The 11,729-nt window shown below is 37.3% G+C and overlaps 1 protein-coding gene across 1 annotated transcript; it reads left to right on the plus strand.

The window, feature by feature from the left end:
• Positions 1-2,613: 2,613 nt before the first annotated feature.
• LOC126427916 (uncharacterized) lies at positions 2,614-4,381 on the plus strand. Its single transcript, XM_050089811.1, has 3 exons — positions 2,614-2,994; positions 3,090-3,407; positions 3,530-4,381. The coding sequence occupies exons 1-3, from the start codon at positions 2,634-2,636 to the stop codon at positions 4,222-4,224; spliced, it is 1,374 nt and encodes a 457-aa protein (XP_049945768.1). The 5' UTR covers positions 2,614-2,633; the 3' UTR covers positions 4,225-4,381.
• The last annotated feature ends 7,348 nt before the right edge of the window (positions 4,382-11,729 follow it).

Raw genomic sequence — 11,729 nt, forward strand, 5'->3', positions numbered from 1 at the left:
GTTCCAGCACGAATTTCACATCCTTTTTCCTAATACTGCATCTATTAATTTGTGTCTGTTCTGTTCCTGACATAACATATCGCTAATGGATTCGTACTTGTTCCGTCGATGTGTACATTTCACGTTTAACAAATAAACACTTCAGACCCAAGCTATTGTTAGATACTAAAATAAAACAAGAGCCAACAAAGTCAGGTTATTTTCCTTTCGAATTTGACGCACAATTTAAATTTCGTATGCGCGGCAGGAAATCAACAAAGATATGCAGGAAATTGCCTCAGATGTTTCAATAACAAAGAAGCATCCATGGAGGTAAGAATAGAAGCATCTGCAAGCAAAGATTTGCCTACGCACAAGAACATTCCCACCCATTTCCCATCACATTTAGTTCCAGGTATTTGTTTCTATAGAATATATGTCTATTTGTACGGGTGACTTCGACCAAGATTAATTATACATGCATGATGTCACTGAGTATGGATTGCGAGATCAGCATGTAATTTGGAGAAAAAGATAACCATTGTCTATATTGTGGATGGTTTGTAGGAAACGTAATTTAAGTACTGTAAAAATTACAATAAATATATTATCAGTGCCTACATCAACGACCAAAAAAGTGCTAAAATTTCAGAAGAGTGTTGCGTCTATAAGGCACACAAAAAGACTGATCAATGAAACTTCCATAGCAACTGTATAGTTATAAATCAAATAAATTATAGCCTACTTAAAAAACTTACTACTTTTAAGTTTATTTAGAAAAAAGACAGCAAGCATTTTCTTTAAAATACCTGCGAGATACATGTGTTAGCACGATAAAAATAATGCTATTACTGCACTTAAATTGATCATTATATACTATATGGTAAGCTGGCATGGCAGCAAAATAATGTAGATTATAATTTTACTTTATGTGATGAAACTGAATGATATTTCTGTTATATGATATGTATGAGTAAGCAAGTATTATTCAGATATTAGTGAAAGGCGATTTGCAGTTCCACTGCCACTCATTTAATTCTATAAATGATGGAAACCAACGCGACACTGGCCGTACAGTCACATTCTCGCAATGGCAACTTCAATGCTCTTAAATGGTTGACAAGCGGATTTGAGTAAGGGAGTAACAAGTTTTCTGGTGGTAATATAATTAAAGATTGAGTGTACCATTAATAAAAGAAATCACCAATTGTGTTACAGTGCCTTTTTGTCCATGAAGCGTAACTCCAAAACTCGCCATAGAATAATTTTAGTATTTCACCTTATTTACTTAATGAGGGCTGAAAGATTAACACATTAGTTTTTAAATGAATTTTAGGTCATCGTCAGTAGCATCCAATAATTTGGCCCAAACAGTTATCGTGATGACATCCCAGTACCTATCACAACATGAGCTGCATTCCTTTCCATCTCTTGCAACTCCTTAGACCCTGAAACCACATTCCTCCTCTGTGAACTGTAATATATTGTAAGGTGATCAGAAAATAACACTTGTGAGCAACATAACGATTTGAAAATTGTGCCAGTTCAGCAGGGCAGGCTACAATTCAGTCCTCCATGCTGTTGCCAGATAACTCATTCACAAACACTGCTCTGAATCATTCCATTTATAAACATTTTTTAATGTGGTCGTGCACTGTTGACCGTGATACTTTGATATCAGGTGCTCTTTTGTGAATCGATTCCATTTGTGACTTCGAGATTGCTCAGTTCCCTGGACCTGAGATGGGTTCATTTACATTTGTGTCATAACATGACCCTGATCAGCATCCTATCTGTGATGTCACAAGCCCCATCGCCCTTATCGGTGATGTCATCACTCTTATCAATAACACCACCATGTAACAAGCCACTCCCACACTCTTTGCACCCTTTGCCGCCATCCTCTTTGCCACTCTCTCCCGACAACCATAACCCAGTATTATAGGAACTATTAAAATGAAACAGCCAATCAAAATACAAGAAGGTGGAACTAACCCAGCTGCGCTGTTGGAAAAGAATAAACAATGATGGAGCAAGCCCAGTTGTGGTTTATAACCCTTACCCTCCCTCACCTCCCCTCCTCACCACCTAGTCCCTGTGAAATATTAAAATAAGGCAGCCAGTCAGAATGTAGATACAAGCTTCTGCCACTAAGTCCAAAGATATGCATTATTTCCATTACCTGCACTTGAAAGACACACATACTTCCATAAAATAGTGTAAGATGTTTACCTTTGAATTTCTTACTTACACATACCCCTGTATTGTAAGAGCATTATTAAAACAGTGCAGTCAACTGGGTTAAAATGGCTTCAAGTTCGAAGATATGTAGTATATCCAAAAAAATTACGTATTCTTCACTTGAATAGGATGCAAGTTCAAAGATATGCATTATTTCCTATACCTTCTCTTGGGAGTGTCTCCCGACAGTACGCACTTGGCTGTTTTGACGTTTACTGACCGGAAGTTGGTTTCACGTGACGGGGCATCCTGTTCGAAGACGCCATTCATGTTGAATGTTGATGTTTGTCTTGTGCTCCATTTAACTGCTTTCGTTGTTTGTTGCTGCTTCTTGTTATTTCGTTGCTGCTGTTCCGTTTTGTTATTGTTTCTTGTTATTGTTTCTTGTTATTGTTTAGTTTGTTTTAGCAAACATGAGTGATTCCCAAGAAACGCTCTATAAGTGTGAGGAATGCAGTTCAGAGTTTAAAATGCGAAAGAACCTCTACGCCCATATGAGGAAAGTTCATGAACTTGATATCCATGTGTCTAAAAAAGGAAAAGGCAGTGAATTGTGTCCCCAGTGCGGAATTGCATTTATGAGATGCAGTTCATTAAAACGTCATCAAATAACTGTGCATGGCATGAAGTCGGAGGAAAACAGTCGGAAATGCCGCATTATTTGCCCACAGTGCTCTCTCTCGTTTCTCACCTATGACACACTGAGAACACATATTCAAGAGAACCATGACGTTAGTTTTGAATGCCAGGAGATAGAATTTGGTTGTCTTGCAGGTTTGTTTTTATATTTATTGTGTTAGTCACGTTTTAGTAAATTTTGTTGATCCCAAGTACATGACTTAAAAATACTGCCTTAACATTTTTTTCAGACTTTGAAGAGTGGAAAATTTCTTACGAAAAAGTAAACCATGTTCGTTATGTAATGAATTGTTCGGAGCAGGAGCGACTAGAAAAACGTGTTCGATATTACCACTGCCATCGCTCTTTCAATTTCAATTCTAAAGGAACAGGTGCCAGGTGTGTCAAAAGTATGGGCACGAATAAAATAGGCAGTACTTGTCCATCCAACATGCAAGTGACAATAACAGAGGACAAATGCTGCTTAAAATTTTTTCCAAATCATATGGGACACACCCAAGATGTTGGAAGAACATTTTTGCATGGGAACGAGAGGGCAGAGTTGGCAGGTAAAATGGATTATGTTACACTTATGTACATGAAACATGAAGTTATCAAATTTATTTGTGTGAACAGACGTAGGGTCTATCAATGTGCTTCATTTTTATTTCCTTTTTTTTTCTTTTTTCAGGACGGCTGTCACAGGGTGTTCCTGTTGGACGAGTCTTACAAGATGTCCGAAGTGCACCAATCGCTGCAAGTGTGGAGAGAATCAATCTCCTTGAGAAAAAAGATTTGCATAATATAAAAAGGGATTTTGATATTGGTTATGCAACGAAGAAGCATGAAAATGATGCAGTGAGTGTGAAATTGTGGGTTGAAGAAATGAAGAGACAAAGTGACAACTCAGTACTGTATTTCAAGCAGCAAAAACAAGTGGATCCTAATTTTCAAGATGAAGACTTCATTCTTATTATAATGACAGACTTTCAGGCCGAACAACTTCAGTATGGAGAAGATAAAATATGTATGGATGGCACTCATGGCATGACTGCATACGATTTTCAACTTTTTACTATTGTCGTTGTTGATAGATATGGTGCTGGAATGCCAGTTGCATTTTGTTTTTCAAATAGGGGAGACGTGTGCTTACTGTCTTTTTATTTCAAATGTGTGAGAGAAAGGGTGGGCACTGTAAAGACCAATGTGTTTATGTCTGACGATGCACCAGCATTTTATAATGCATGGTCAGCAGTAATGGGACCTGTGCCAAACCAGTTGCTGTGTTCTTGGCATATACAACGGAACTGGTCTCAGAATTTAAGGAGAGTTTCTGGGGGTAGTGAGAAAAAATCAGCAGTGTTAAGTTCACTAAAGCGACTTTAGACTGAACTGGATATAGATGTTTTTAGTTGTAGTCTGGAGAAAGTGGTGGAAGACTTATTGAATGATCCGGATACTGCAGAATTTGGCAGGTACTTTCTTAAGATGTACTGCCAGCGAGTGGAAAAGTGGGCGTATTGTTTTAGGCACCGATTGGGCATTAATACAAAAAATTACTTGGAGTCCCTACATAAAGTTATAAAATACAGTTATCTAGAAGGGAAAAAGTGCAGAAGGCTGGATAAGTCATTAAATGCTTTGTTATGTTTAGTAAGAGAGAAAGTATATGAGGGCTTAGTGAAGCTCTCAAAACGTAAACAGTGCTCTAGGGCGTCAAGAGTGAAAGCAAGCCACAACAATAGCTCAGCTATAACAAATGGGATGATTTTATGCAGGGGTGAAGGGTTGTGGGAAGTGCTTTCTTCCACTGGTTGTGAAGTGTATGTTGTTGTAAAAAATTCAGAACTGATATGCGAAAGAAAATGTTCACTTAAGTGCAACACCTGCAACATATGTGTACATTCGTTTAAATGCAGCTGTTTAGACAACATTTTAAATTTTAACATATGTAAGCATATACATGCATGTGCCAAATCATTGTCTGGTGCTGTCCAGGAGAGTGAACAGTGTTCCTTGCCCTCTAGCGCAGACAATGAATATGTGTCAGCATTGCTTTCTGGCAATTCAGAAAAATCTGCTGACACATTTGAACAGGATGTGATGTCTCACTGTGAAACTATAGTTGCACTCAGCAAAGGAACACAGTGTGGACAGGAGACTAAGGCCAAAGTATTGAAGGATCTGAAGAAGATCATTGGTAATCTTAATAAAGATTTTTCTTTCTCAGACGAAAACACAGTAAATGTGAATGCCAAGATTGAATCTCAGGCTAGATTTTTTTCCACGAAGCAGAGAAGGATTTTGTGAGGGGTGATTAAGTGTTAAAAAAAAAAAGTAAACTCCAGGTTGGAATATCAACAATATTAGGAAAAAAATAGTTTGCCACTCTCACTGTAAAGGTGACATGTTGAGTTGCAGACAGGCACAATGTAAAGAATGTTACACATTTAGTTTTTGGCCAAAGCCTTCTCCAGAAAACAAACCACAAACAGATTAACACTAGCAAGCACACATGACCAATATTTCCCACTGTAGATAGTGGAGATGTGTGCAGGGAGTGTGCTTGCGTGTGTAAATCTTTTTGTGTTTTCATTTCTGAAGAAGTCTTTGGCCAAAAGCTAAATGTGTAACAGTCTTTACATTGTGCCTGTTTGCAACTCAACATGTCACCTTTACAGCGAATAGCAAACTACTTGTGCATTTTTTGAGTTTTGTTAATCATGGTATACTAAAATAATGCTGTCCCACCATCTTGGCTCATTCAAACTGTATTCTATAATTCAGTGATATCTAATTGTGTAAATAAAACTGAATTGCACAATGAAACATTATAATTGGTCTGTATCAGTGTTTGGTAAAGGATTTGAGTTAACAAAAGACAACAAAGAAAGTAATGGAATTTGTCATGATTTTACTACTGTGTTTGAGGTGTTTGAGCACAAAAATCAAGGATTTAGTGTCACGCTACAGCAAGTCCTAGTTTCTATGTAAAAGAAAACTGGCTGAAATTCTCAAAAGTGCTTAAATGTCATGTCTGTTATGACAAAATACTTTACCACACACAGAGTTTGCCTGTGTTGTGACATTTTTTGGTCTTCTGTGGATAGCTATAATCAAATTTGGTTTTGATGGTCTGAAATAACTCTTTGAATGCATTAATTACAGCCATTTCTTGTAATCCCACCTATGAATCTACTGCAGTTAGCGCTGTTTGAAAAGAGTTTAATGTTTCCTTGTTAATGATCCTTTTTGTGAATACATAATTAGAATGCTAGGAAACAGCTGGTTGATTATTAGTTCTCTTTGTATAAAGTCCCATGACTAGTGCTCTGTTGGCAGACGTCATTGGGTCAACTAAAGTCATCTCATAGTTCCATGTATTTAGATTTGGGATAACAGTGTCAAGGCAGGCATCACCTCTGGTTGGTAAATGACATTATACAAATAGTCCATAAATTGTTAATAGATTCATAAATTTTCCTCCTTAGAACTCACCTTGGAAAAGTGTACATTGAAATGAACACCCAGTGCAATTTCTGATTTCAAGTGCATAAAATAGCACAGCCAAGATTCTATTTAGATGAGAAAATTTTCAAAGTTGCCATCTGGAGAATGGTATACTTGACAACAATTATTATAATAAGATTTAATAAGTCCGAAGCAGCCAACTCAAAATCTAGGTCCACACAGTAGCTTTTTAAATCAATTTCTTTAACACTAGATTTTCTGTTGGTATATTTAGATACATCACCGAAGGAAGCAGGTGTTCTGCACCATGCACTTATTGAATTTAGGCATTCAATTCAGTTATACTACCCTGCTTCTTGTGCTGATAACCAATGTTTACATACACAGTAAAATTGGCTTCACTTCTATAAAAAGTGATAACACATTAAGTTTAGTTCTAAGATACAGGCATTATGGGAGTAACTTTCTGAGCACTATGTGACCCGTTTACACTTAATTCTTCTTTCTGTTTGTCACAGAAAAGATTATTTCACAGGAATATTGGCGACACTATGGAATAAAAAAAAACGATACATCACAATATTTTTGGGCCATGTAGCATTATCCATTACATTATATCTAAGATCAGAGTAAACACTTTCAAGATTTTCACCCCCTTTTTTTTTGCTGGAAGCTAAAGACGTTTTCTAGAGTTGTACAAATTATGACTCTGTTCAGGTCTAGCCATAATCTTTTTTCACCATACAGCATTCCTTATGCAGGTTTTCAACAGGGCTGGAACTATACTATGGCTACTTAAAAGCCGCTTTTCGTCGTCCAAAATATTAAAAATACTTCATATTCCCCGGTTTGGTCCCCCTACATGTGAATGCGAAATAAACCGAGGTAGCAGACTTATGAGCAGTATAGCCTTGTGTTAACCTTTTAACCACATTTATTTTCCATATTTTACGCACATTTCGTTATAACAACTAAGATCCACAGAAAAAAAGGGGGGAAAAAAAACCTGACACTAATCGGCAGAATATTTCGGCGAATCTGTACGCACATATATCAATTACGTTTATTGAACATGAAGGACTAAATCATGAGATGGAAATTACTTCGTGCTTAACTAATTCCTTCAGTATTCACGTGTGCAACTCAGTGATCTCCACACTGATGCAACTGCACTGCATGAAAACCGTCCTCGCAGCAAAGTGTTTACTGAAGGGACAGTCACGTGACTTCCGGCAGTCAAACGTCAAAACAGCGAAGTGCGTACTGTCGGGAGACACTGGGTTGTATGAATAAAAACGAGAACATTCTCCAGAGTTGATACTCAGAGCAAAAGAACATTCTCAAAGAAAGTTCTCAGTTTCGTATGAATAAACACGTGCGTCTCGCGGGCCCCGAGGAATCGCTTCATGACGTCATCAGTAAGGCTGAAAGCGTGACAGCGCTGCCTGGTGACTAGACCTGTAAACAACTCTGTTGACGTAAGTGACGTCACACGTTGGCCACAGCGTTTATACAGACTTGCCATCAGCTGTCGTTTTGGAACGTCAAATCAATCCAGATTGTTTGAATGAAGCTTCCATTAACATAATTAAATGTAGAAAGAAGGTTTGAATGCGAATAATCTGGATTATAGTGACATGATAAATCCGCAGCATAGTCAAAGTTACATATTAGAGTCGTACGTGATAACAACTGATAACAAATTATTGGTCGAAAGGCAAAACACATATTACGCATTGAGGACAATGTGTATAAATGTTTTTAACGCATTAACTGCAGCTTTCCAATGTAGGCTAACTACCACTGAGACGTTTGCAGCACGAATTTGTCTTTGAACCCATACCAGCAATAGCAAATGCGGAAAAACAAATCAAATATGGTAAAGAATATGTAGTGGAACGCCCATTCCATTTTTCCAGTTTGTGTACGATATCTGTTTGTAAAATGCATCAAAACACGTCGGATGATTGTTCATTTTCAAATATATGTTTTTTGGGGATGACCCAGTAGTTTTATTTTTTTATTATGAGAAATGCATTAAATGTGGGATAGTGCATTTAAATACGCCGCAAACAAATATTAGGCAAAGCCACACGTCTGTCTGTTATCACAACCGTTATTTCTCATTCGCTGTGTTCCACAACTGTCGACGAAATTATCGCTTTTCAACCTAATGTAGACCTCAGACTATGCTACAAATAGTTATTACTCCAGCCAAGGTTTCTAGGGAAAGGGGGGGGGGGGGAAGGGGGGCGAAATCCAGTATAGGGCTCTAGCCCAGATATGTGCTGTTGCCCAGTGTGTGTTACCGATATGCTTAAATTTTGATCGCTGTTTTTCTGTAAACAAACAGCTATATGCCAATCACATCTCCCTGTATGTAGTTTCTCAAAAATCCAGTTTATGTGATCTTAAGATAAAAAGAGCTCAATGAGGGAATATTAATAGATCCAAGCAGTAAGCCTACTGACATCTCCAAATTGTAAGACTGCTATAAATGCAAGTCACTGATTGTCAGAGTGTATCAGTGGGAAAAAACATTTTAAGTAAATCACAAAGCTTAGGTTAGTTCAACTATTACTTCTTAATGTAGTAGGCAGTCACAATTTTCTTCCGTATTTTGATGTACATACATACTACACAAGCAACCAAATGGTACCTGGTGGAGGGTACCTTGTACCACTACAAATCATTTTCTTTCCTGTTCCACTCGCAAACAGAGAGAGGGAAGAAAGGCTATCTACCATCCGAACCCAGGTTTCTCATGCCTTCTAAATTTTCTCAATAGTGTTGTACAAAAAGAACATTATTTTCCCTCCAGGGATTCTCATTATACTCACACACAGTTTGAAACTACTGGTAACTTGGTAACTTATATAGCATCCAGACTCTGAGTTGCTTCAATGTGTTGCTTAAATCTGACCTGGATCTCAAACATTGGAGCAGTACTCATGAATGTGTCACATAATTGTTCTATACGGGTGGTGTAAGTGATCTTCCCCTCATTTCCAGTCACAAACTATATTCATCTTATCCTGTTAATTTGAACCTTAGTGTTAACATTAACTAGCAATTGCATTCGTGAGTCGAAACATTATGTTTAATTATATTTATAGAAGGAGAAGCTAATAAAATATTTATTTTACTTTGTATTTTTTTTATTACCTTAGGATTTTCAGTTTTCTGCCTGATGTCTAGCAGCAACCTGTTAAAGACTTTCAATCAGAATGTGATATTCCATTCTGAATCGTAGGCAGGGATGTATAGCCTACATGGACATTGTTTTTACTTCCAGTATTTTGCAAGTTCATTTCACTGAACAGAGTAAAATTACCCCTATTATGAACAACAAATACTTTTAGGGAGTAAATATGTTACATGTAAGTGAAAGACTCCGAAGGGCTCTGAAAAGACTTTTGTAAGAAGCTGCGCTATCAATTTTACACAATAATTTTACTCACATGGATAAAAAGTTTTGTTAACTCGCCACATCAGATTTGAATAAATTCGCAAGCTTTTCATAGCAGCCTCCATCGCCGTCACCAGTAATGGTACTGGTGTGGTGTACTGTAGCAGCACATTAAAAGTGAAACTTCCTGGCAGATTAAAACTGTGTGCCCGACCGAGACTCGAACTCGGGACCTTTGCCTTTCGCGAGCAAGTGCTCTACCATCTGAGCTACCGAAGAACGACTCACGCTCGGTACTCACAGCTTTACTTCTGCCAGTATCTCGTCTCCTACCTTCCAAACTTTACAGAAGCTCTCCTGCGAACCTTGCAGCACTAGCACTCCTGAAAGAAAGGATATAGCGGAGACATGGCTTAGCCACAGCCTGGGGGATGTCTCTCATTCTGGAAACACTAAAAGTGTTTCAATTGAATTGATTCTGCATTATTTCTCTTGCTCATGTCCTTGACATTAATGCTACCAAGTTGTGTTCTTGTACAGTAATTAGTTTCCATGTTATAACATGTTAAATATAGAAAGTTTAACTGTAACCAAGCAGTAGTTTTCTTTGATAACAATATCAGTTCCAGTGCACAACTGAATTTCAAAATCTGTCTTGTGGGGTGAAAATCCATTACTGCTGCTATCTTGTGCTGACAATGAGATGACTTTCATAGAAATACTGAATTATTTCATTTGTAATACAGTTTCATAGTTTTTGTAGTTGCTCATGACCTTTACACTTGCATGCAATGGATTTAGCATCAGCATACAGAACTATCCTTGAATTTGGGGAGCAGTATTTTGTCATTTACATAAATTGACAAAAGAAAGTATCCCAGTACAAAGTCCTGGGTACCCTGTATTACATATCAGTAATTTTAGATCAGTGTATGCCACTCGCCATTCTTAAGAGTGAAAACTGATTTGTGTTAGATAAGGTTTTATTAAACTGTGAACAATTATCAGCATTATTACCCAGCCGTTTTCCCAGAGTATTTACTATCTCTCTCTACAAGCAATTGATAGAGATTAGCTTTCCCATCTATAGCTTATCGCAGAAAGTTCAGTAACACCTTCAACATGTAAGGAATTGAGCACCAACTATTGGCACTTTTGCAACATCACCATAAGGTTTGATATCTCTACTGAAAGACGAGCAGAAATTTTTTGTTAATTGGTGCACAATAAGGTTCTTTTTTGGTATACCAGTGCTCAGTAATAACTGAAACATCTGGTTTATTAAAACATGCTATTATGTCCAAATCATTGTGCTTACTTCCTAGGCTCGTAAAGTTTTGGAAGATGATCTTTGTTCGCAGGTTGCATTGTCACCACATGTTTTTTCTTTTTTGTTTGTTTGTAACCATAAATATCCTCATTAAGTAAATCAGATGTACTTGTCAAAATGGGAAGAGGACACAAAAACGTCACACATGTACAAAATAATAATAAAATGAAAGATTCAAAACGAGTTTCTTACAGCAAAATGTAAAACTTAATTGTTTTTGGATATATTACTTACTTATATCCTTCATTCAAAAACTTAAGAAGGCTGTTAGTTTAGTGTCTTCAAGGCATAATGCTGTTTCATTGAGCATCGCAACAATCAAGCCTGAGATAGTAGTGTACTATGATATAACCTATGAAGAAATTGATGCACTGGATGCGAAGTGCACGGTTTAGTCTACCCAGCAGGTGTTCCAGAAGATGGTCCTGTACTGTTCCGTAACATCATGAATATTTGTGATGTATATATGTTAGTGATATATTCATCACTGACAGAAAATTTAATAATCACATTTTTCCTTCAAGTTTCTGAAATGGCAGTTGATGAGATCATATCTGAAGAGACAGCTATCAACCCACACTTTCAGCATGAAGTAGGACTACAATTACCAGAATTCTGAAATGTGGATCTAGTAAACCTAGAGTTGCTCTAGGAAAATAAGTAAGATGTGACATGTGTCCC

The sequence above is a fragment of the Schistocerca serialis genome, chromosome 12 (assembly GCF_023864345.2).
Source record: "Schistocerca serialis cubense isolate TAMUIC-IGC-003099 chromosome 12, iqSchSeri2.2, whole genome shotgun sequence".
Lineage (NCBI taxonomy): Eukaryota > Metazoa > Arthropoda > Insecta > Orthoptera > Acrididae > Schistocerca > Schistocerca serialis.